Source organism: Podarcis tiliguerta (assembly GCF_965153285.1).
Source record: "Podarcis tiliguerta genome assembly, chromosome: 4".
Taxonomy (NCBI): Eukaryota; Metazoa; Chordata; class Lepidosauria; order Squamata; family Lacertidae; genus Podarcis; species Podarcis tiliguerta.
This window is the reverse complement of record NC_139537.1, coordinates 22,775,197-22,802,050: the sequence shown is the minus strand read 5'-3', so window position 1 is coordinate 22,802,050 and position 26,854 is coordinate 22,775,197. Positions and strand designations below refer to the sequence as shown.

Below are 26,854 nucleotides of genomic sequence, written 5' to 3'. Positions count from 1 at the left end.
ATTAACAGTAGTAGTGTCTACATCCTATATAGTAATAGTGAACTCATTCTTTGAGTCTGGATCCTTATGTAGCCAAAGGAGTACCATCCACACCACACAAGAGGGACTTGGGGAAAACCATATGTTTGCAGAAGTGTAAAAAATAAAAATAGAAAAGCAAAGCTAAACAAAAAGCTCAAATAGGACTGAACATGGGTACTTGAAGTTACATAGAAAAACGGGGATGGCAAAGGAAAAAAAGGTGAGAGTTCAATATTTGCTTAATCAGTAATCTAGACCAGACCTCTGCTCAGCTGTTCCGCACATTCATAGAACACACTATGATGGTGCAACTTTGAAAGGACTTCAAACTTTACCTTTCACGCTCCATTTGCCGCAAGCTGTCGTTTTTAATAGCTTCAATCAGTAGGTTTGCATGTGGATCATCCTAAATAAGGCAAATAAATGTCTATTCACTACAGCTACATCATCAGCAGACAAGGATGTATACAAACCCACATACACATATTAGAACAGACCGTAAACTACAGTACATTACATGTCATATTTTCTATCAGAAAATGGCATCTCAGTGGCATCTGGTTGGTCACTGTTGGTAACAGAATGCTGAAAGAACTACAATAGACTGCATTGCAAATATGCAAAAGTTGGAGTTTCTAAACACGTTATCCCTTCCACAGACAAGCAAGAGGCATCATCACAGTTCAGAAGTGCAATCCATTCACCCCAAAGCATTCAAACAAGGGCAGGGAGGGTTGTGGCCTGGGGAGGGGAAATTCCCAAAGGGAAGAGATGTGGCCCCCTCCCCCAGCTCAAGGGCCTCCACCCCTGCCCTAGACCAACAGTCCTAAGCTATGCAGCTCATCCCCCCCCCCTTTCAGCATGGCACATGTGGGATTTGAACCAACACTACCACTGGACTATACCAACAAAGAACCCCTGTAATCAACATCTCAAGCTTATTTGCCCTATGAATTGGAGATATAACTTTGCTCCTACTTACTCCTTGTGAAATGTATTTGTCGTCATCATCAATTCCCAGTGGCACCGCAATTAATTTCTGGAAAGCCTTTTTCATTTGTTCTCTGTCTCCAGTAGCAAAATAGCAAAGGATTAAGTTGAAGCCTGCTTTTAGGTTTGGTGATGTGCTCATGATGTGCTCAAATGAGCTAATGGCGTCTGTATATTGGCCAGTTTTAATAAATGCGACTCCAATGTTCTGCATTATTTTAATCCTAAATAAGTAAATAACCATTAGAACCTTATCGTACAGGAGTAGACTGAAAAATACTACTAGTAGTTCGGCTTACACTTCAGTTCAAATGCAATGGATGCAATTTAAACAATGTAATCAATATTATAAACGATAAAACAGCAACCAGTCAAGGGCCAAACTAGGCCAAAAACAGCCATGTGTCAGCCCCATTTAACCATAAACAGGGGTGTAGGGTAGGAAGATGATGATTATAATGCCAGTGATTTATATTAAAAGGGCAGGCTGTGAGTGGAGATGAAACTTTCCCCACTTTACCTCCCTTGGTATTTCCCAGCCTGGCTCACTGCTAGTAGAGTGGAAGAAAAAATGCCCAAAGTAATGGAAATGCAACAAGAGGGCAACCTGGCTCTCATCCATGTTCACACGTTGCTGTTAATGCTATTTATTTATTTATTTATTTATTTATTTATTTATTTATTTATTTTATTTGTGTAATAATAAATACTAAATTTGTATATTGTTAATGTTAGACACTCCTCCTCTCAACATTATACATGAAGAGGGCAGATAGGTGGATGCACAGGCATGGCTGCCTCCATCATGTGAACTTTGGCCCCAAGATAAAACAAAGACAGAAGTTAAATCAATTGAAAACCCGTCTACACAGCAACGTCTGAACTAGCCTCCAAAAAAGAGGAAGAAACCAAGCCTGGTGGACCTCTTTAGGCAATTTTTGTTTTTATAACTTATTATAAAGTTTTTTCTAACTGTTTTTATCACATTATTATAAGCAAATAATGTCAAAGTTATTCTCGTTGGAACTCACCTCATTTCTTTATGGACACTTGCAATCTGATCTAGAGCCATTCGGTAAAATTTGATAGCTTTTGAATAGTTTCTCTGCTTCAAATAAATATTTGCCATGTTCACCTTCAGCATGCCTATTAAACAATGCACAGAATGAGACACAGATGTATCCCATGCCTCGCACAGGATTTTACTCGGGTTACCTGCAGAAAATCTATACCTTGGATACAGATGAATCTGCAGCCTTTAAATTACTGGGCAAGGATGAGCAATCTGCTGGCGAAATGATTATGTGATTGCTTGAAATGGGAAATTACTATTGGTGGCAACAAGCAATGGTATAAAAAAAAGTTTGGTTCATTTTCTGCCAGGTTAAGGAGTGTAGTAGCAGGCCTTAGGATAGCATAAACTCTCCTGTTGCCCATTCTCCTTGAGTAAAAAGCAACTTCTTGCCCAGCACAAAACTAGCTTGAATCTACTCTCTTAACCTGGCTTCTACCAAGGGAAAGTGGGGAGCCGTGGCAGCGCAGGGGGGAGCAGGCAGGCTGGGGTAGGTTTGGACTTGTTCCCAGTACCTTTTCCTGCATGTTTTAACCTAATAGGAAAATCTGAATTGACTCCAAAAGTGCATTTGTGTTTGGAATAACCGTGACTTTGAAAAGAGGGAGGTTGTGAATTTATCAAATTATTTTTGAAGGAAACAAACTATAGCAGTATAAAGTCATCTTAGCTGAAAGCAACCAGTATTTGGCATCTGTACAGAATTTGTAAGTTTACAAATATATATGACTTCAGATTTCAAACTAATCACAATAACACAATCAGAATTCAGAGTTGGATCAGGAGATGCTGCCGATTCTCCCTTCTCACTCGTTTTAATGCAAATTAAAGACACTGACCAAGAGTCCCCATCTCCTAGGATATACCCAAGAACTGATTTGAATGTTTGGGGTTTGTGGGTGTAACCTACCTCCATTGACAAACATCTTGTTTTTCACTATGACCTGATAGGTATTTAATGCTTCTGCATACATTTCATTAGCAGAGTACTGGCTGGCCAAATTAAAGAGCACCTGAAAGAAAATAAGTGAGAACATTTACATCATATGATAGAAACAACCAACTTTGAATTTCATAATCACAAATGATGCATCAGTCAGCATAGTAGCAAGAGAGTAGCTGCCCCCTGGAGGAGCCAGAAGCAGCAGCAGCATAATGGTATGACAACACCAGCAACTGGCTTCACTATGGAGAAGACAGTATTTCAGGGATGCATTGTCTCTCTCCCTTCCTTCACTAAATCCCCCTAGATCCCAGGTGGCTGAATTAACATCATAGAGGCAGGACAATGTATAGTTCTAATTTTAGGCATTTACAAAATTCATCCGAGTGTCAGCATTCACATGTGAATATCACCATTCTTCACATTTTAGACATGCACTCTATTTGATAAACTGGAATACTGTTCTTCTTGTACATATTTTTCCCCCTGAACTGTCATTACTTTCCTCAAGTCCTTGAGAAAGGGTAGGACAGAAACTGATCTGCTAAACAGACAAGTACTTACAGTGTAAGTAAGATCTAGGTTGATGTTGGCAGGAGACATAGTTTGTTCACGTTGCCTTACTAAAGCTCTTTCCTTTCTTCCAGCATCTTTCGCCTTTTCAAGAGCCTTAAAGAAACAAATCACATTTCAGTAGCACCTTCTGCCCTTCTTTAGAAAATATTGTATGAAACAATTTATTTTCACTTATACAAACACATTTTTATAGCATACATAAAGACAATAAGGGGAAGAACAGTAAAAGAACAAGAAACAGCATATTCACACAGAAAGAATGATAAAATGGAGATATAGTAGAAATTGCAGCTCTCATTGTACTTTCTGGCTAAATTCAATAGTGTTTCTTTAGGGACAAATACACACACATCAGGGAGCTAGCAAACAATCTACATCTGTCTCTATATAGTTTACGGACACTAAATAGCCAGGAGAGTTTCCATGACTTGGGTTCTAATAAATGCATTTTGAGAACAGAAACAGGCTGCATTTCTTCCAGGAGGAAGTGTACTGTGTCTAAAATAGACAGACTAGTGGTGAAGTGCTAGTCAATTTAAGTGTTTCATGTACAATCTATCACATATAAATATACTTGCATATGTCAGTATCTTAACACAAGGGAGTCAGTGATTGATGGCTCTGCACAAGTGCACCACCACTGTGTTACCTCTAACAAATGAATGGGCCAATTTGTGTGGCAAATGACTTCCTATGTTATGGGATGTTCACGGAATGCTTCCACAGGCAAGCTTTCTTTGCGGCAGCCGTCTCATATGCTTCAGCTATCAGTATGCCAGCTAAGCTGAAAGCAGCAGCTTAAATGAAAGGCTATGTCTTACCAACTTCAAGTCTCCGCAACTGTGAGCAATGCAGCTTTCTTCAACTAACTCGTTCACTTTTTTTTCCAACTGCTTAATCTTTCCCTCTGGACTAAAGTTAGGGAACACAATGGAATCAAATTATCATGAAGATCTACAAATACCATGACAAAAATTAAACACCACTGGTAATGTGTGCTTTTTAAAAACAACAGCAGCAACTGACTAAGCTGGTGATGGGAGTCTTCTCTGGTGGTACATTTATAGAATACTCTCTTCAGATGCAGGAGTTTGCCTGCTACCATCAAGGGGTTGGATTCAAATGTGCTTTGCATGAGCAGAAAGGCACTTCCACCAATGAAAGGTGCCCCTCCTCCAATTCCAGTGATTCTTCCTTCACACTGCAGGACCCTACTGTCCATCCCAAGCCACTCTGGAGGATCCCCCAATCCTCAAAAGCATATTTCAGTGAAAACACCCTGTTGCATGAGCAGAAATCAGCTTGCACTTCCCTGGTTCCAACCTACAGATGGGGTGGGGGGCAATTACCTGGCACCTGAAAGATTTCTGGTATTGGAATAATTGTTTTATTCTCGTCTCTGTTCTGACTTGTATTTTAATCTTCCAACTTTTGATGATGCCATTTCTTTATAAGCTGCTATTATTCTTGCAATTGCATACATCATATTATTGTGGAGTTTTTTTATAATCTTATAAGCCTCAGGAATACAAAAAGGAATAAACAAAATATAAAGACTGATGTGACCCTTAGCAGCGAGCTTTTCCAGTTGCTACAAACTGCTTTATTCCTTACATGAAAAAAGATTTGTTACTTTTACCATGTCACTCTGATTTTGAATCCAAACAGAACCCTTGAGAATAATCATTCAGTTCCCTTCTACAATTAACTTGGTGCTTAGCCTTTTAACTAAGCCTTGGCCAACAAACTACTTTGCATCTGTTTGCCATGGGAAATATTTTATAAACGTTGATTTAGATCCTTATTTTTGTACTGCAGTCATTGTTTAATTCTGTATCATCAGCCTCACAAGGAACATTGTAATGGAACTTTATCAAAATTTAATAAATATTGATGATGATAAATTACAACACATTTGATCATTAAAAGGCATGCCTTACTTGATGGTCTAGGAAGAAGAAATTAAAAGAAGCTGCTGAAGCCCTGTTATTTTTGGCTGCTTTAAGATTCTGCTGTTATTGTGCACAGCTGGCCAGCCTCGTTCCGATTTATGTCTGCAGATCCACCAACATGTAAATAATATATTTTTGAATTCATTCATGCTAGTAGATATATAGCTAAATGCAGCTCTGTTGTTAACTTATTAGCTTTTATATTAAAAAATCAAAACGTGCCAGCAAAGCACTTTATCACAGAAAGCAAGCTGAACTTTGTACAACTGACCATATGGTGAGATAACCCAGGACCACTGCTACATTATCAAAGCCATATTGTAGCAACCTAAGAAAAATAAAGGCACAGCAAAAAGCCTCTTCTAATAAAATTGTTTTCTTTCTTTTCAGAATCTAGATACACAAATGGTGGAATCGTAATGAAAAATTACTGAACAACAACAAAACAGATCTGAAGCATTTAACTGCAAAAGTCAAACATTGTCCACATACCTATCTTCATTCTTTGTTTCTAGGGGAGGAGCTGGTCCCCTTGCTTGACCAAGAGGATCAAATACAGACCCTGCAGATTAGTAAATAGTGTGAACTGTAAGAAAGTGCCTTCCCAAGGCTTTTAAAAAACCTATTATTGCCAAGGATTCTTCTAAAACTGTACCTCTGGAAACTGCTTTGGTGTAACCTGCTGCCTGAACTGCTGTCATCGGTCGAGCAACACCATCCTTTAAAAACAAAAGCTTATTTATATGGATAACTGAGGAAGCAGGGCTTTATAAATTATACCACACTGAATTATATAACCTTTTAGGTACTCTATAATAAATACACTAGTTGAACTCCTGTCAAGACTGCAATACTCTACAACAGAGATGGAGAATGGCATCTGGCCAGGACTACATCCAAGAATTATTACTTATTGTTACTATTCATTAATTTTATATACCACCCTTCATTAAAAGATCTCACAGCAGTTCACAGAATAAACAAATTGGCCCACCCTTCACAGGCCATTTTGACAAATGGGCAGAGCCCCTCACCCACCAAGCACCTGATGCCATATGGCATCAGGCATTTCAAACTTTAAGTCATAGAGCAGGAAGATACCCTTTCTTGGATAGAAAAAGGCAGCAGCAGAGGCTTATCTCAGAATTTAGTACTGTAGCCCCACCATGCTAAGATCACAGATGATAAATGCTTCTTGTTCTGTTATAGGACTCTGCTGCTGCTCTACACGCTTACTTTGGAGCAAACCCCACTGACCCCAGTGAGCCTTACTTCTCAGTAAATGTACTTTACTAAAATGCATCAGTCTTAGAGGTATTCAGAATAATCTTACACTATTCTCTTTAAACAATCTAATTTTACCATTTCTAAAATACTGATCAAGTTTAGACATAGCAAAAGGCTGCACAACATACGTTGAAGTTTCCCCCCACCCCTGTATAACGAATGGGGGAAAGGAGACAATGGTTTTACTAATGGATTGCTCCCATTAGATGATATGTTACATTGTCTCAGGATGCTGGCAAATCATTATTGGTAGCCCTTCTTCAGGGGCTTCCAATGTAAGAAAGACTAACAAAGGTACAATACCAAAAGGCTGAGAAATGGTGGGCATTGTATTGTTCCCTGGTACTCCAAGGAGCTGTGGTTGATGAAGCAGGCTATATGAAGACTGGATTGCAAATCTTGCTCTGAAGCCAATTGAACACACACTATGACACATAATCATGCCTACCACATGGGTGAAGGCAGCAAAGAAGTCATTATTCACTGCATCTATTGCATCCTTGAGGAATCAGCTGACAGGGTTGTTGCATGAGGACCAGAGACTCATCACCCCAGATTCAAGGGACAGACTCCTGGAGGACATGGTAACTAGCTGTAAGAGCTTTGCAAGAAACTTTGAGGGCAAAGTCATCTGATTTCAAAGTGACCTGGATGCTACCAAACCAAATCCAGTTGAAGCAGCCTGATGATGCGGACAGGATAGTCACAGAGATGCAACTGATCACATGCCCTCTGGACCCCTGCTTTTACTGGCTGATTAATCACTTGGATTAATCTAAGTGATGAGAGCACAGCTTCTGCATTTGATTGTATTACAAGACAAGAAGCACATTTAGGACTTGATGCCAGAGAGGTGCTTTTAAATATTGAAGTACAGAACATCCTCAGGAATTTGTCCAAGCTTACCCCTCCTGCAACCTGGTGGCAACACAACACAACCTGAAACTTTTCTAGCTTCTTAACTACTGCAGATTCCTCCATCTTCTGCAGCATGTGAAAGAAACTGGCCTATTTTTGGAAATACACCAAAACAAGCAATAAGCTGATACGTGAAAAGGTGTAAGCTTGTTTTAATCTAGATACACCTTCAGCTTTTAGAAGCCCATGATAAATACAATGACAATTATGAAGAAACAAACAGATAATGATAGCTTAGAAAAAGAGACAGATTAAATTTAATGTTGTGTTCATTGAGTTTTGTTCTCCCTCCCCTCTTTTTCTCAGCTCTTTTTCTGTCTGCTTGAAGTTCAACTCTTCACCATAACGACCTGTCTCTTGACTTGGTCTATACGTTACACTGATGCTTGCCTATAAACTATAAATAATTGTAGCAATATTACCTGTACAGCTGCTGTCATTGGTCTGCCCATTGATGAAGATAGTGTTGTCTTTGACTAGCACAATGTAAGAAAATATTTAAAGTCAATAATCACTGCATGCTCTACTTCTAAGGGAAGAACAGGGCTGGATCTCAGAGGACACTGTTCTAATACCGTAAAGGGAACACTGCTCTATTATTACAGAATTTACAGAACTAAGGATGGGACCTCTCACTGCAGATACCAGATTTCTAAAGCGCAGCAGAGAAAGATACAACTCCAATTGTCTTCTCCACCCTGCACAAGCAACACTAGCTTCACACTGACGTTCTCTGAAGTGGGAAAGTAATCTCATTCAAAGAATGGCAGGTGAAACAAACCATGAAAAAGGCAAAGGCCAACAAGTACCAGGACCAGTTCCTGGGTTTGTACTATGTGACCTGAAGGCCACCCTGAGATTCTTCAGCTACAGAACTTCACTTGTCGCTGTCTGGCATCAATCCCTGGTACATCTATGCATAATGTAAGACCCATCACTATGCAACTGTATAGGCTTATTGGAATCAGAAATTAAACAGCAATGTGTATTGGTTCATTGGAGAAAGTGCTGAGCCAAAGAAAGAAAAGCGGAGTAAATTTCAGTACAAAATAAAAACTTACCCCATATCCAGTAGCTAAGGGTCGTGAACCTGATGTACCTGGAACTTTGGCTGTAAGCTTATTAGAAAAGATTAAAGGTTAAACAAGAATTATGTATTCATTCAAAGAAACTCACATATTAAAAATATAATTATTACAGAAAATTACAGTAAAGCTATATACCAATTTCTAAAAATGTTTTAATGTCACCATGTCGTGTTTTTGGAGCAGCCTCTTGACAAGAGACTAAAAAGTCGTGACTCACTCTCAGAATTCAGACAAGACTGTCTCCTACTGTCCAAAAACAGGGGCAATCCTCACATGTCAGATCTATTGAAGCAATAGGCTACCAACCTACTGTATTACTAAATGGTTGATCAGAAAGTCAACACTGATAGAAAATCATCTGTTGCTCAGCAAGAAAGTATGTGCCTTGTGGGTATGAGGCCACAGATATGGCCCCCAGAATCTTCATTTAAGGAATCTCATGTAGCTAGTCTCAGAAAAAAACCCTCTGCTCTGGACTTTGAAGAGCTGGGTTTGAGAAGTGCTGCTGGTCAGTATGAACAATGCTTGACTAGAATGATGAAACATACATAGATGAATACTTAAGTGGTACTTATGCACAGTTATCAAGGAAAATTTTCACTGTCCTTTTGCACATTTCTCTTCAATTCCAATAACTTGCTAATTACTGCATATGTTCAGTGCTTGATCATAATATGTTGTCCTTACTGCATCTCTGGAACCTTAGCATGATTTTCTGAGCAAAACATTCCAAGGGGCACAACTGAGAGTCACATATTTGGAGTCTGATTACAGAAGAAAACTACTTGGGAAGTCTCAAGGGCACAAATGTAAGAAAAGTTCAAACTTCACAATGAAAGGTACAGAATAGCTGAGGAAAGTTATGGCACTACACATGCTATTTCTGCTGGGCATGAAAATAGCAAAGGCTGCTGCTATCTTAAGCATACTCAGGAGAAAGAAAGCCTTGATGAACTTAGTGGGACCAATAAGCATATAGGCTGAATTTGTTACAGCAGAAATGCAGCTTCTAGAAGTGCTTACACATGCTTACTTTGATATATTTTAATTCTTAATATTCACTTACAGGAGGTCTTCTACCATGACTAGTTTTCACAGCTTGTTGAAAAGCTGGATCATTCTCTAAATCCTAAAATAACATAAAAACAGATAAACATTGGAATAATTAACTTTGCAATTCATTTTGTTTGCTGGTGTAGCTAGATAATACAGACATGCATTTCATTTGATTTTCACTAACTTGTTCTTATAGGGTGATAGAGAATGAAATCATGCTAGATTAAACCCACTTAAATTAATGGACTTAAGTTACAGCAGGTTGACTTCGAGTGTGGCTTACATTGGATATCACTCATGGCCTTTGCTACATTTGTATGCAGACTCACAGTAGTACATTATTTCACTAGCTCAAGCTTTTTAATATCAATTACGCTGATCCAAACTGTTATGCACATTTTCATTTCCGCTTCTATGCAAAGTAGCAAGTGGTCATGGAAACAGGGAATGTGCTTCCTTATCACACCAAAACTGTAAAATATCCACATATAAACTTGGTATCACCATATTTTTACCTCTGTGTCAAAGGTAGGATTATAGTCATTGTAACCAGAATAAATATCATCTTCATCTGCTTCGGTTGCCAGGTGGACATTTTTCATCATTTTAACCTATAAAACATTGACTATGTTAAAATATTTACCTTTATCTTCAGCATTCAGTAAGCATTCAGTTAGTCCAATTACATAAATTTTTACAACATATAAATTATGCATTGAACTAGATTACTTCTGATTCATCATGCGAAAGGCCGGGTGGGATGAATCCCAAGCCGGAATTAAGACCGCAGGAAGAAATATCAACAACCTCAGATATGTAGATGACACAACCTTAATGGCAGAAAGTGAGGAGGAATTAAAGAACCTTTTAATGAGGGTGAAAGAGGAGAGCGCAAAATATGGTCTGAAGCTCAACATCAAAAAAACGAAGATCATGGCCACTGGTCCCATCACCTCCTGGCAAATAGAAGGGGAAGAAATGGAGGCAGTGAGAGATTTTACTTTCTTGGGCTCCATGATCACCGCAGATGGTGACAGCAGTCACGAAATTAAAAGACGCCTGCTCCTTGGGAGAAAGGCGATGGCAAACCTTGACAGCATCTTAAAAAGCAGAGACATCACTTTGTCAACAAAGGTCTGTATAGTTAAAGCCATGGTTTTCCCAGTAGTGATGTATGGAAGTGAGAGCTGGACCATAAAGAAGGCTGATCGCCGAAGAATTGATGCTTTTGAATTATGGTGCTGGAGGAGATCAAATGCATCCATTCTTAAGGAAATCAGCCCTGAGTGCTCACTGGAAGGACAGATCCTGAAGCTGAGGCTCCAATACTTTGGCCACCTCATGAGAAGAGAAGACTCCCTGGAAAAGACCCTGATGTTGGGAAAGATTGAGGGCACAAGGAGAAGGGGACGACAGAGGACGAGATGGTTAGACAGTGTTCTCGAAGCTACAAACATGAGTCTGACCAAACTGCAGGAGGCAGTGGAAGACAGAAGTGCCTGGCGTGCTCTGGTCCATGAGGTCACGAAGAGTCGGACACGACTAAACGACTAAACAACAACAACACTTCTGAGGTATCTTCTAATTAGGAGTGTCTGCTCAAGTCTTATTGCGTTCATTAGTTGTTACAAATAAGTGTGCAACTTAAATCTTTTTCTTCTGGGATCAGCTTATGCTCACAGAATATTTTCTGAATAAATTCTTTAACAGCCCAACGAAGTATAGCCTTTGTGTTTGTGGATCAGGCCAGATCAAAAACATTGTGTGCTATATCCTATGGTGTCCTTTATGCAATCTACTTATGGAAAGGTCCCTCTATTCATTTCAAAATTTACTAAGCAGCTTTTCAAAATTAGATGACTACTGTGCTGCCCAATGTAGACAAGCTGGTTACCTAAAGTAGCTTTATAGGCACTAGCTGTGAGGAAGTTACATTTTTATTATAGGACCCACAACAGTGACAACTGCCAGGGAGATTGTTAAATCAAATGATTTTGGGAACTTTATAACATTAAGTTTTGATAACCTGCAGTCCTAAAAGTTGTTACATTTTTAACTTGCTCTTGGAATGCCTTGCTTTTTTGTGGTTCACAATGTAATGACCATCAGTTGCAAGCAATAAATCCAGACTGATAAGGATCAAGTATATACTTCTAATGGAATAAATCAGAAAAGTTATAATCATGGGCATAGCCAAGGGGGGGCAAAGGGCAGTTGCCCCCCCCATCCATAAAAATCAATACAAATGTGAGATTCTGCCTCCAACAAAAGCCTGCCACCCCTAACAAAAATCCTGTCTACTACGCCCACGGTGACAATTCCTAACAGCGTTTGAACAGATAGTAATCGCTCAGCTGCATCGGCACATACTTTTGTGTAACAGTTAACTTGCATTACCGATGCTCTTGCACCAGCAAAATCAGTTTCTTACTGATATTTGTATTTGCATTACAAATCATCACGGGAAAAACCCAATACAAACCATCACAGCAAAAAAACCCCACAGTGTTTTTTAAAGAAAAACTTATTAAAATTTCATGCTTACCTCAATGGACGTTAAACTCTTCTGGAGTCGGGAGCTGCGATTAGCTACTCCACTTGTGTCGGTTTGCCTATACAGTAAAAACAAACACCAAAACGAGAGTTACACTGCTGAAAATATTTTTCAAAACAGTAAAATAATTACAGAATAATAAAATTTTTAAAAAAAACCTGTAAGCGTAATAAGATTGACAATCAATATTCAGGAAATTTGTCAGACGTCCAGCAAGTCCGCGCTACCTTGCCTCCCTCTACTCGGGCGACCGACGCAGCCCCGGGTCGTTGTCAACGTTAGGGCCTATATCTCTCCCTCGCAAGCCCACAATGCACCCCTTCAGGTTGCTTAGCGACGAGAACGCTCTGCTCGGAAAGGGGAAAGCATTAGAGCATGCGCAGTAGCACAAGGTGAAGCTACTGCATCCTTAGCGCGCCCACAGTTTTGGTCACGTCCTACTTCCTAGCGCGAGCATAAGGACGAGGTTTGGATCATAAAGCGAAGGGAGCACTACAGGGAAATAAAAGGGAGAGCAGAAAAATAGTGCAATTTGTTGTATAAAAGGGGAACAATTTAAGGGCATAAATAGGATGAGTTTAAGCTATGTAAGATTTCACACTCATACGCAATTATCCTGATTAGAATCCTTTTTCTTATTATTTTAAATAAGGATCAGGCTATGCTCCTCGTCAGTTAGAAACTTCTAACATTTTCCCGCTGTTCAAGTTTGTAAGGTTGCCCTAAAGTGGTTTAAACAATGGGAACATGTGGCTTGATGGCACAATATTTTGTTGGAACTTTCATCTCTTTATTAGTATGCACACTTCCTGTTCTGAATGGATTGGTGCAGTTCCACTTCGATGTTTAGGTTCTGTTTAATGACAAGAAACAAGTTGTAGCAGGTTTAGTTAATTTGGAAACCGGAGTACAACAACAGTGATTGATGTGGGAGTGAAAGGAACAGGAAGGAGTAATGAAGGAATCACAAATCCATGTTAACTGATTTAAGTAGTTTCCAGTAATTTTATTTTCTAACCTCTCTCAGATCCCACACTTTGTTAGCTAAGCTGACAAGCTGCCTGGTATCCAAAGGTTTGTGCTGTGCATACTATGTACAAAAGCCCAGTGCCTATTTTCAGAAGATTGGGGACTTGATCCTACTGCTGCTGCAGTGCATATAACAATTTTGTAAATACATGTCATTGTGCATGCATGACAGCTACCTCAAAAGTACCTCAGATTGTAAAGTGAATGTGGCTTACATTTTCAAATTAGACGGAAGCTGGTTTTAAGGGAGAAAATACATTAAACAGCAGTCTTTCCCAAGAAAACTACATTGTAGATATGCATTGTGGTTACCTTCATGTATACTGTACACAGCTTCAGACACCACCAGTGGGAGTGTACCAGAGTAAACAGTAATGTGTATGTCGCTTTATTTTATGGGGCCAGCTTCTGTTGGTGCAGAAACATAGAAGCTTGTTAGTTATACATAATTCTACTTGAGTAACTGAAAAGCTTCTATATGTCTACATATAGGAAATGTCCTCCAAAAACCTTTACTTTTTTCCTTTCTAACACTAACTGGAAGGAGGCAGGTCCAGAGCAATGAATCATACAGAGAGGCAAGAGGTAGTCTTCTCTGCGATACAGTAATCCTTTTGCATCTCTGCATAGAGAACGACTGAGTGCTATAATCATACCAGCCTGACATAGATGGCAGAATTGCCTACCCTCAACAATGACCAGAAGGAAATAAAGTTAGAGTGAATCACCTTTGCAGGGATGTTGTAGACATCCTCCTTTGTGGTGGGGTACTTCTGGGCTCACACAAGCCTTTAATTTATACAATGCATTTCTCATGGCACACTAATAGTTCTCATATGGAACAGTTTGGGAATTACTGGTGTACAATAATAGTACATGTTAAACAGAAAAGGACATGACAGAGCAAGGAAATATTTTCACAGTATTTAACAGAACTGCTTATATAGACTAGGAAATAAATACACACACAGAGACACACAAACAGAGTGTATATATATATATATATATATATATATATATATATTAATAATAATATTCTATAGACTAGGAAAGTAAAAGTGGGTTTGTTTTTCTTTTAAACATTTATACCCTTCCCTTCAAAAAGAAGTACTTGGGTCAATTTACAGTAACTAATTAAATATAAAAGTCCCCCAAAATGCGCAATACAATTTTTTAATGGCTTCTAAGCCCTCTGAATTTTCCCAAATTATGTGGACAATGGGGAAATGAAATGGAAAGGAACACTGCTTCCATTTCATAGTATATGGCAAAAGTCCATAGAAGCCCTGTTGACGGGTGCTTATCTCTGGTCTCTCAGAGTAAATATTGACTATTTAGTAGCATATCACTTTCTCCTTCCTCTGTCTCAGCAGAGGAATAAGGGGATTTGTTTGTGTATCCTCTTTCCCTGAGTAATCAGTGGAATTAAAGTCTTTGTGTCCCTCCCACTTGCAGCAGTATCTGCAACCTTAGGCATGTCTGCTCAAAGTCCCATTGAACTAAATGGATCTTACTCTCAAGAAAACATGTATGGACCACAGCCAAAATATTGGAATTGTGACCAATATGACTTTCCCCTTGGCAGCACACCTTGGCTTCCACCATCTGAGGTGGCATCTGCCACAGTGTGCCTAATAATAATAATAATAATAATAATAATAATTTATTACTTATTCACCGCCTATCTGTCCGTGTTTCCCTTGAATTTGTGTAATCCTCTTTTAAAGCCTTTCAACTTGGTGGCCATCATTGCCTCCTGGGGAGAGAGAAAAGGTGGTGGTGGTGAGTTCTCCCCCCCACCCCAAGCTTTCAAATACCGCAGCCAAGGAGGCCACCACCCCACATCCCTTGGGATGGAGTCCCTGCAAAGTGGCTCTTCTGGACCCCTGCTGTGCAATCCTTCCCAAAGAGAAAGAGGTGAGTAAAGTAGCACCGCAGCAGTCACGAAATTAAAAGACGCCTGCTTCTTGGGAGAAGAGCAATGACAAACCTAGACAGCATCTTAGAAAGCAGAGACATCACCTTGCCAACAAAGGTCCGTATAGTTAAAGCTCTGGTTTTCCCAGTAGTGATGTATGGAAGTGAGAGCTGGACCATAAAGAAGGCTGATCGCCAAAGAATTGATGCTTTTGAATTATGGTGCTGGAGGAGACTCTTGAGAGTCCCATGGACTGCAAGAAGATCAAACCTCTCCATTCTTAAGGAAATCAGCCCTGAGTGCTCACTAGAAGGACAGATCCTGAAGCTGAGGCTCCAATACTTTGGCCACCTCATGAGAAGAGCAGACTTCCTGGAAAAGACCCTGATGTTGGGAAAGATGGAGGGCACAAGGAGAAGGGGACGACAGAGGACGAGATGGTTGGACAGTGTTCTCGAAGCTACCAGCATGAGTTTGACCAAACTGCGGGAGGCAGTGGAAGACAGGAGTGCCTGGCGTGCTCTGGTCCATGGGGTCACGAAGAGTCGGACACGACTAAACGACTAAACAACAACAAAGCAGCACCTCCTGCCGCCTTTTCTGGCTTGCGCATGCTCTCTCCTTTTGTGGGCACCCTCACAGGGCCCGATCCTCCGAGCCGCGCTGCACCCCCCAGAGAGAAGCGGAAGAGGAAGCCATATACTGTATATATATGGATGCATAGCCATAAGGGGGAAGCCAAAGTCGCTGTGGAATCTCTCTCTCTCGGAACTGCCCGCCCACCCCGCCGACTTCCTTCCACAACAAAGCCAGGAAAAAGCAAATGAACCCCCCTCCGCTGAAGAGCCCCACGCGCCTTCCCGCCTCTCTTTTCCCTTGACCCGGGTAACCCCAATCTGAAGACGTTCCCTCGAGCCGCCGCTTGGGGCACCCGGGGAGCCAATGGGAAGTGTTCTTATCTGGGAGCCAATGGTAGTGGCCGTGACATCCCTTGGAATTGGGGGGTGGCGGGGTGGGGAGGAAACGTCGCCTTGAAAAGGGATCCGCTGGCCCACGTTCCCCTCCAGTGGCTTTTCCCGGGTTCTCCTCCTCCTCCTGCCGTGTGAGTGCTGCAACCTGAACTTGGCACAATGGATCCCGTGCAAGAGGGACGTGTTGTGATTGTTGGCAGGTAAATCCCTTGACGAGTGGCTCTCCTGTTGGCTCGGAGAGAGGAGGGAGAAGGGTGTTTCAGTCCGGGGAAGGGGATCCTGTGCCCCACTCCCCCCCCCCCGAAAAGCGCGAAGGACGTGGAACCTGCCTTTTAGGCGTGGGATCTTCAAAGCCACCAAACCACAACTTTTACATTGGCATTTGCTGTTGCTGCAGCGAGGTGTTAAAAAAGACAAAACAAATGAGTAACTTTCCTGCGTGTGAATAGAACACTTACCTAAGCCATTTAATCTGTTTGCGTTTAGTCTGTACAGATTACCTTGAAACACATGGAGAGCTAAAGGACATTCTAGGTGAATGGCAGCACGGGAAAAAGTCCATTGCCAACATGGAAATTCAAAGTGTGGTGTGTTTTGGAAAGCTTTTATAAGCCGCAAAATGTAGATTTTTGCCAAGATAATTTTATAGTGTAGTAACTTGATTGAAATCTGGAGAACCTTCATGTATTTATGTTCAGGTTGTATGTGTTGCTCTTTTTTTTCCTCCCTCTAAATTAACTGCATCTAATTAAAGTAACAGGAAATTTGTACCTAAAATTAGTGCTACTGTGTGTGCTTGCTTATAATTAAGGAAAAAAAGAGCCCTGCTGGATCAAATGGAAGGCCTATGTAGTCCAGCATTCTGTTCACTTGGTGGCTGATCAAATGTCTATTGGAAGCTCACAAATGGCTTAAAAATATATATGCCTCTGTTTTCCCCATTTGATAAGGCCTAAAACTCTGGCTTGCTTATTTTTATAATTGACTTTTCGCCCCAACCTTAACTCTTCAAACAAAGGGACCTCAAGGCTTGCTCCATATGCAGTCTTGCTGTCCGACCGCAGAACATAAGAGGTGTGAATTGTGTTTGGAGCATGTGCCTTTTACGTTGTCGCATGCTGTTAGACTAAGGCAGCAGCTAGGGGTTGCACTCAGTTATGCATCGGTCACCAGTGGTATGTAGAGGGTAAGGTCAAACTTTGCCCAATGGCAACACCAACTGGGAAACTGCTTAAATGTCAGAAATTGGAACACTTCAGCTAGCACAGAACAAAGGTCAACCAGCAATTCTTTCTGTGCTAGAGGTTTGTTGGTAGTCTGTTGAGGCTACTGCACTGTGGACTATGAATTGCTGTCAGATATGTGATTAGGAGACTCTCTTGTAAACTAAGTGAATGAAAGTACATGTTTGTTCTGAATATTGAGTGTACGTCTGAATAAAACTGTGAAGTAGATGACCTCTGTACCATTAGTAACCTTTATGTAGAATTGCACCAGTATTGTTCCTGTATCCTGTTAACTGATTAAGAGAACCAGTGATAAACAAATCATGTTTATTGCCAATTTTTAACACGACTATTAACTGTATGAAAACAAAGTACCATTGAAATCAGTAAAACTACAAGGAAAGTGTGTCGTCATCAATGCCTTTATATGTGGAAAGCTTTAATTTCCTATGGCGAATATGGCAAAAAGTGTATTGTATATACATTTGCTATTATAAGGAAAATACTGACAATAAACTGATCAGAAGTTCAAGTAAGCCTTTTCTGAAGTCTAAAAGCATTTTATGGAAATACTAATACATTGAATTATAAGACATATTCAAGTAGAGATGACACCGTAGCAGTTATTTGCCCAAACTCCACCTGTATGGGTTATGATTGCTCTGTAAATTCTGTTTGTTATTCTAATCTAAAGCATCTTGTCTTCCTAGTTTAGTATACAGTATTGTAGTGTAGATAGCTTACTCAGCCACATTTGCAATATACTTCCACATTTACTTGCAGATGTTGAGATCTGACTTGACCATGCCTCATTGTCCCCAGTTATAAAAAGAGATAAATACTTCCTTATTTTGCTTAGTTATTGGGCAATTCAGTTCCATTCACAATAATGTCAGTGCCCAAGACATTTTATTGTCTGAAGTGGAGCATGTGCTTAATTTCTAGTGAAAATGTATGGCAATTAATAGTGCAATCCTATGCATGCCAATTCAGATTAAGTCCTACTGAACTCAATGGGACTTTGCTGTGGGCATAATCAGGCCAATTTAAGCACATTTAGCTTGCAATTCTACACATGCTTACCTAAGAATAATAAAAACATGTTAATTAAGAGAGTGTTTTGCATCTCATGACACATCCTTGCATTTAAAATCAATAGAGGTGTTTGCACAGACTGCCTGACTGCAGAATAGAATAATATTGTTGGAATATTCTGTTCTGATGTCTGCTCTTCAGTGACTTTGATATGACCTGACTATAGCTACAACCTTTAATAACTTGTGACTTCATGTGGCCTTATCTTGCCTCTTTGAGAGTTTCCTCACTGCACTTGGAAACCCAGCCAGATGGGCAGGGTATAAATAATAAAATATTATTCTTATTCTTATAGCTGTGTATTGACAACTCCATTTGGTTGATCTAACTGAGGAATACATGACTGCCATACTCTCTCTCAATACAGTGGTACCTCGGGATGTGAACGGGATCCGTTCTGGAGCCCCGTTCGCATCCCGAACAGAACGCAGGACGGGACGGTGCGTCTGCGGGTCGTGTTTCACTGCTACCATGCATTTGCGTGACATCATTTTGAGTGCATGCGTGAGCGGCGAAACCCGGAAGTAATGTGCTCCGTTACTTCCAGGTTGCCGCGGAGCGCAACTCGAACGCGCTCAACCCAAAGCGCATTCAACTTGAGGTATTACTGTACATTGTGGAATCAACATATATCCTAAGTCCACCGAATCTGTTTATTGCCACAGAGAAATTGTTAGTGCGAGTTAATATAACAGTGTTGTTGTCATGGATGGATAGCTACCTGTTGAGATTTAGATTGCCTTTGGTAATCTTTCCTCCACCCCCCAAATGCAGAGGTGAAGGACCTATTGGGATGGTCTGCTGTCGGACTTGTTGAATTTGAGAGATCCCTGAGACCTGCGGTGAGCAATTTGCAAGGCACTTTGAGCACAAGGTCACTTACATTTTGATCCAAACTAGATGTCAGTGTTGATAAAGTTCTAGAGGAGGTTTCTAGAGCACTGGCCAGTCAAAGTGTATGGAATCATGTTCTGTTGTTGTAGTTTGAGGATGTGGACAGGGCAACTGAAGGGACCTCGACTACAACATGTCCTCTCCGTTTAGATTATTCCTTCAACTACAGCAATACAGAAACATGGAAAAGAATTTAGGAGTAGTCTCGTATTTTTAAACATGGATTTTACTGGATCTTTACATGGAAGAAATAACAAAACAATAAATAAGAGCACATGAGAGGGAGTGGTCCTTGCCTGTTTGAAGGAGGCAGTGGTAAAACCACTCCTTAAGAAACCTTCCCTGAATTCAGAAAACCTAACTAACTACCAGCCTGTTGCTAATCTCCCTTTCCTGAGCAAGACCAGATCCCAGCACTTTTAGAAGAAACTGATTTTCTGGATCCATTTCAGTTGGGGTTTTGGCATAGAAACTGCTTTGGTCGCCCTGTATGATGACCTCCGTTGAGAGAGAGACAAGGGAAACATGTCCCTGTTAATTCTTCCTCAACCTCTCAGTGGCTTTAGATGCCTTCTGGAGCGACTGTCTGAACTAGGGATGAGTGGCACCGCTTTGCAGTGGTTCCAGTCCTACTTGGATGGTTGTTCCTAGAGGGGGGTGTTTGGGGAATGCTTTTCAGCCCTGTGGAACCTTCAGTGTGGGGTTCTGCAGGGCTCAATCCTATTCCCCACGTTGTTTAAGATCTACATGAAACTGCTGGGTGTGGGTTATCCAGAGGTTTGGAGTAAGTTGTCAGCAGTATGCTGATGACACTTAGTTCTGTTTCCATCTGTGGAATGCTCTCCCCAGGGAGGTTCGTCTGGTGCCTTCATCATGTACCTTTAGGCTCCAGGCAAAAACGTTCCTTGCTAAACAGGACTTTGGTTGATTTGATTGACATCCTATGCCCTTTTAAAATGTGTGGTGTGTTTTTTTGGGGGGTATTGGGTTGTTGTTTTTACTTTGATTCTATATTTTGTGGTTTTATATTTTGATTTTGTTCTGTGAACCGCCCTGAGACCTGACCTCCAGGTATAGGGTGGTATATATAAATTCAGTTAACAATAATAAGTAATACAAGTATATTATCTGCAAATGAAAAGGGTGATTTAAAAAAATTAAGAGAAATTGACTACATATACATAATTGAACAAATGAATGGGGCTAGAGAGTGCCTTCCATATTAATATTTTGTTGTAGGACCAGAAAATTTGCATCTAGATATCCAAATTAGATCCCAATATTTAGCAAGAATTATGCCCGTTAGCAGGCAGATACTAAACAGGACTATTTATTGGCTCTGTGCAATTTAGCTGATCTTTGAAATGAGTATTATCATTACTAAGCAGTATCTAAGATAGAATTGCATAGAATAAAATTTTCTATTAAAAAAAAAGGAAGAAAGGATTGACTCAATATGCAATACAACATTAAAAAAGAATTGCCAAGTGGGACTGAGTGGTGGTAGAGCACATGCATAATCTCCCAGATTAGTCTCAAGTTTTTCAGGTAACAGGACAGGGAAGAATCCTGACAGGCAAGGGAGCCATGATCAGAGTATATACTAGTGGGCAATATGAATAGCCTAACTTGGGGTAAGGCAACTTCATATGACTATATATGTTCACCTGAATGTTTCTGCATTCCATATGTACTTAGAGGGATGCTCTGTGTGCAGAATTTCAGGCCTGTAGCATGCAGAATAACCCACAGAATAGTGAAACGACTATTTTAAATCCAAGTCCATTTTGTTCAACATTTGCTCTCTGCTTAATAAACTTAGATGTTCCAAAAGTAGGGTGTGAGCCAAATTGCTTTGTAATATGCTGATTGGTCTGTTGCATCCTTCATTGCCCTTTCAAAACATACCTTGAACTTCTGTTGCTGAATCTGTGGGTTGGTTAACTATCCAGGTTGCTGCCTTCAACAGGTGCTGAAACAGGAAAACCTTGTTTTGTTTCTGTGTTGTGACAGGAATAGGTCTGTGAGGTGGTTGAGCATAAGAGGCAGGGCCTCTTTTGTGGTGGCTCCACCACACCTTTGGAGTTCTTTCCCAGAAATGCTGCAATGGCAGCTACACCTCAGACTTTTCAGAAGACCTTAAAAACTCATTTGTTTCAGTTGGCCTTCTCCTGAATAATTTATGTCCTGCTTGCCGGAAAGAGACTGGAATATCGTTATGTTACTGGAATTCCAAACTCTCTTTGTGGAATTTCTGTGGAATAGATCAATAATAATTACTGATTTTTAGTAAAAAGCATCTTTATATACTTGTAGTTTTTATTGCTGTAAGCTGCTTTGGGCAGGCTTTGCCTGGAAAAGTGGCATGTAAGTATTTTAAAATAAATAACAATAAAAGATTTGTGCTAACCGTTTTCTCTTTTCTTCTTAGTGGACTCATTGGATGTAGCTGGGCCATGTTATTTGCTTCTGCTGGATTTCAAGTAAAGCTTTATGATATTGTACAAGAACAGGTAACAAAAGCCCTGGAAAAAATTGGGTAAGTCATTTGAGTTCCTTTAGCACAGATTAGTCAGGATTATAATTGTTTGAATACTGTGGTTAGCTTTTAGTTCTAAACAAGATGAACAGGGGACCAATGGGATTTCAGGATGCATTCAGATTATCTATTCAAGGTACTGCTCAAATTATGGGATAAAAGGTAGTAGATCTTCAGTGAGACCCACAAGCCCCTCTACCAACCCTCCAGTTTTTGATCAATTGTCCAATGTGTCCTCTACTGCCTTCTAAAAGCAATAGCAGGCAGACACACACACACACAGGCATAAATCCTTTTACTATCACACAGCAGGCAGAGACTTATCTCTGATTTTAGCACATAGAAGGGAGATAGGATGTCCCTTATCTCTGATCGTAGTGCTTAGTCTGACATCTCCATCTGGCTGGTCCCTCCAGGTACACAGAAGAGCTTATTTATTGCACTTGTATCCCACCATTTTCTCCAAGGAGTACATGGTGCACCCCTCTCCTCATGTAATCCTTACACAACAACCTTGTGAGGTAGATTAAGAGGTTGGGACCAGCCCAAGGTCACCTAGTAGGCCTGGGCAATATATCCATATATCGCCCAGGACTGGTATTAGGGGCAGACGGTGATGATGCCTCACTCAGCGGCATATTGCTAGTGAAACCGCTACCTCCTGAGTCCCATTGCTACCAGCACGCTGAGGGGAAAACAAGCTGCATCCGGACTCTGGCGGCAGAGGGACTCGGGAGCGGTGGCGGTTTCACCAGTGATATACCACTGCAGAGGGAGAAATAACCAGCATTGCTGAGGCACAATACGGCTTGCTCCTCCCTCTGCTTCAACAAGCCCCCTGTCCCTCCGGCTTGTGCATACTGGAGGGATATGGGGCTTGTTCAGCTGGGGGGAGGGCAGCGAGAAGACTTAAAGAAGCCCTCCCGCCCCCCAGCTAAGCCTCGCCAGTCCCCCTTGCCTGTCTCAAGGCAGCAGCGGAAGCTGCCTCAGCTTCCTCCACCTTTCAGTAGCTTGCTTGGCTTGTCACATACCTTCACCTTTCAGATGCTCCACGTGTTTGTTATTTTTTGTGTGTTATAAAAATATCAGTAACACTTAAAAAAGCTTGTTTAAGATGCCCAGTCCCTTCCAATACTAGTAAGTGGAAACTTAAGTTTCCAGGATGCTTATTGAGAGTTAGGAGTTTCTGTATTCAAATCACTCAATCGGGAGTTGTGTAGGTGTCTTTAGATAAGATACTGTTCTTTTGGCGTCAGCCCCACCCCTTGTAATATGGGATGGGACCTGACATCTTTCCGCAAGGCCTGCAAGACAGAGTTGTTCCACCAGGCCTTTGGTCAGGGCCCAGCCTGACTCCCTCCTCTGGCAACCTGCACAGAATTTTGCTCAACGGTTGTCATTAATTTGATTTTAATTAATTTTTATAATGGAATGTTTTTAGAATGTTGGATTATTTGATTGTTTGATTATTTGATTGTTGTTAGCCGCCCTGAGCCCGGCTTTGGCTAGGGAGGGCGGAATATAAATAAATTTTATTATTATTATTATTATTATTATTATTATTATGGTGGCAACAGTGACCTATTTACAATGTTGTTGTAAGAATTATTGAGATAATGCACGTGAAGCACTTTGGACACGTCAGCTGTGCTAAATTGTAATAATTGAGTTGGTTCTGGCTTAAATTCCCACGTCCAGCTTCCTGAGGACTTGCATGATGTACCACTGAAATGTCAGAGAAGTTATGTTTCTAACATTGCCCCATCTTATATCCATGTCGTTGCAAACTTCAGATGACGATCACGAAAGTTATGCATACAGACCAGAGTTTTCTTTGTTGAGGGTAGAAATGTGATATTCTTTGCACTACCAAAATGGCATTGCCTAGGTAACAGCAGAATGAACAAGCAAACAAAACACTTGCGGAGAGAGGGTTCAGCAAAGCAGTTTCATGTTTCTGAGTGCTTGGTGGTAAGGGATACTTAAAAGTGTGAAAAGGAATGCATTTTTTTGTTTCTCCTTCAGAATTGATTTGACTGGACTAAGGGCTAAGCAAAGCCCCTTGTCAGATTAGTGTTTCACTCCCAATTGCTTTGTTAAGTTGTTTACCCTGATTTCTCTGTCTGTAATATGAGGAAGCATCTAATTACCTATGGGTGATGGGACTGCTATTGTACAATACGAAAACATTACTGCTCTAACAATAATCAACATAAGGCTTTGCCAGAAGCACGGACATGTGAGAAGGAGCGCCAAGTTGTTTTCAAGGTTTTGTTTCGTTTCAAGGTTTTCCCCACATCCGGTATTTATTTATTGCATACGACTCGTTTTTAAGTTGTGACCACTCTGCACATAACTTTAAACACCTCCTGGTTGATGAGAGCGTTGCAGGTCCCACTTGCAATATACTCTGCATGAGAATGGTGGAGACACGAGCAGGTTGAGGAAACTGGCAGATTGATGACTGGGTAATCTGTATGTTAATATTGTCTGGGACATCACATTATGCTGTGCTTCCATCGAATAAGAGTCTGCCTATTCCTGCATAATCTTTGCTCAGTCATCAACAGACATGCAAAAGGTTTTCATGTGCTGCAGAGGCTGGAAAAGATCACATGTTTTGTGGTACGGTGGTATATAAATATTTCTATGAATAAATGAGTAAGATATAAAAAGGGCAGCCAAAACAATCAAGGGGATGGAGCAATGGGGAAAGGTTGCGGCATTTGGGAATTTGTAGTTTAGTGAAAAGGGACACGGGTGGCGCTGTGGGTTAAACCACAGAGCCTAGGACTTGCCGATCAGAAGGTCGGTGGTTTGAATCCCCGCGACGGGGTGAGCTCCCGTTGTTTGGTCCCTGCTCCTGCCAACCTAGCAGTTCGAAAGCACGTCAAAGTGCAAGTAGATAAATAGGTACCGCTCCAGCGGGAAGGTAAACGGCGTTTCCATGCGCTGCTCTGGTTCACCAGAAGCGGCTTAGTCATGCTGGCCACAAGACCCGGAAGCTGTATGCCGGCTCCCTCGGCCAATAAAGCGAGATGAGCGCCGCAACCCCAGAGTCGTCCGCGACTGGACCTAATGGTCAGGGGTCCCTTTACCTTAGTTTAGTGAAAATGCGAGTAAGAGGCAACATGATAGAATTATACATGGCACATAGAAAGTGGATAGAGAGAAGTTTCTTCTCTCATAATGGTAGAACTCATGGACATCAGTGATGGCTCCCTGGAGGCAGTGGTGACCAGCAACTTGGATAGCTTTAAAAGAGGACAAATTAATGGCGGCAAAGGCCATCATGGTTGTTCTCCGCCTCCATAGTCTGAGGAACTAGGCTTCCTCAGTAATTTCGTTGTCGCCGAAGGGGGCAATGACAATAAAGATATTATTATTATTATTATTATTATTATTATTATTATTATTATTATTCTGAATACCAGCTGCTGGAAACTGCAGGAGGAGAGAGTTTACTTGGGTCCTGCCTGTGGGTTTCTCATAGGCTCTGGTTGTGAAAACAAGATGCTGGACTAGATGGGCAATTGGCCTGATTCTGATCTGCTACAAGGAAAAGTTCAAGGTCTTGGTACTAACATATAAGGCCCTATGCAGCTCAGGACCAGGTAACTTGAGAGACCACCCTATCCCTTGTATGCCCAGGAGGTCGCTGCGGTCTGTGGAAGAGCTCCTTCTTGAAATTCCAAAGATATCAGAAGTCTGCATCTTGGAGCAAGACTTTCAGTATGTCTGTCCCTTTTCTTTGGAATAGCATTTTGGGATACAAGAAGAGCCCACCAGTTGCACTTTCCGGGAACAAATGAAGACATTTTTGTTCTGACAGGCTTTCCCAGCTGGATTTCTGCCAAGGGTGTCTGTATTGTATTGCTTTTGCCTTTCTGGTTTTTTAAAAAGAAAGTATTTGCTATTTTGTGCTGTGTTTAGCCATTTTTAGCTATTTTTTATTGCACACCACCATGAGATGTTGCCATGGGAGGCAATTAATAAATGAATAACAATGCTTGCATTGTGCTCTGAAGCATGAATCTAGAGAATGCCATAAAAAGGTAAAGGACCGCTGACAGTTAAGTCCAGTTGCAGATGACTCTGGGGTTGCGGCACTCATCTCGCTTTACAGGCCGAGAGAGCCTGCGTTTGTCCACAGACAGTTTTTTCCGGGTCAGGTGGCCAGCATGACTAAGCCGCTTCTGGCGCAACGGAACATCGAAACCAGAGCAGCACACGGAAACGCCATTTACCTTCCCGCCGGAGCGGTACCTATTTATCTACTTGCACTTTTTGGCGTGCTTTCGAACTGCTAGGTTGGCAGGAGCTGGGACTGAGCAACGGGAGCTCACCCCGTCGCGGGGATTCGAACTGCCGACCTTCTTATCGGCAAGCCCAAAGAGGCTCAGTGGTTTAGACCACAGCGCCACCCGTGTCCTTGAGAATGCCATACACTGCACCATATTTCGCAAGGGTTCCATTTAATAAGTATGCATGGAAAAAGTTAATCTTTCCTGTGGTATATTTTTATTAGTACGTGTGATAAATAAAACTCGTAATTCTTCTGCTGTTCTTCTGTTTTCAAACAGCAAAGAATTGAAAGAACTAGGAAAGACAGGAATGCTGAAAGGTACTCTGACAGCTGACAAGCAGCTGTCTCTCATTAGCGGCTGCACAGATTTAAAAGCGGCAGTAGAGGGTGCCATTTACCTTCAGGTGAGTACAGTACAT

The 26,854-nt window shown here is 41.1% G+C and overlaps 2 protein-coding genes across 2 annotated transcripts in view; one reads left to right on the top strand and one right to left on the bottom strand.

Annotated features, from left to right (window-relative positions):
* Positions 1–12,796, bottom strand: part of IFT88 (intraflagellar transport 88) — a 35,287-nt gene extending 22,491 nt beyond the window's left edge. The window contains exons 1-14 of the mRNA XM_083436335.1: positions 12,616–12,796; positions 12,449–12,515; positions 10,419–10,514; positions 9,914–9,976; positions 8,821–8,877; positions 8,182–8,235; positions 6,210–6,273; positions 6,047–6,116; positions 4,424–4,514; positions 3,591–3,695; positions 2,994–3,096; positions 2,043–2,157; positions 1,004–1,235; positions 357–427 (exon numbers count right to left, since the gene is read on the bottom strand). Of these exons, the coding sequence (XP_083292461.1) occupies positions 357–427; positions 1,004–1,235; positions 2,043–2,157; positions 2,994–3,096; positions 3,591–3,695; positions 4,424–4,514; positions 6,047–6,116; positions 6,210–6,273; positions 8,182–8,235; positions 8,821–8,877; positions 9,914–9,976; positions 10,419–10,508 (1,115 nt within the window). The 5' untranslated portion in view covers positions 10,509–10,514; positions 12,449–12,515; positions 12,616–12,796. The remainder of the gene's footprint in view (positions 1–356; positions 428–1,003; positions 1,236–2,042; positions 2,158–2,993; positions 3,097–3,590; positions 3,696–4,423; positions 4,515–6,046; positions 6,117–6,209; positions 6,274–8,181; positions 8,236–8,820; positions 8,878–9,913; positions 9,977–10,418; positions 10,515–12,448; positions 12,516–12,615) is intronic.
* Positions 12,797–16,360: 3,564 nt separating this feature from the next.
* The window catches only part of CRYL1 (crystallin lambda 1), a 37,174-nt gene continuing 26,680 nt past the window's right edge, over positions 16,361–26,854 (top strand). The window contains exons 1-3 of the mRNA XM_083436747.1: positions 16,361–16,575; positions 22,022–22,129; positions 26,713–26,839. Coding sequence (XP_083292873.1) covers positions 16,535–16,575; positions 22,022–22,129; positions 26,713–26,839 — 276 coding nt within the window. The 5' untranslated portion in view covers positions 16,361–16,534. The remainder of the gene's footprint in view (positions 16,576–22,021; positions 22,130–26,712; positions 26,840–26,854) is intronic.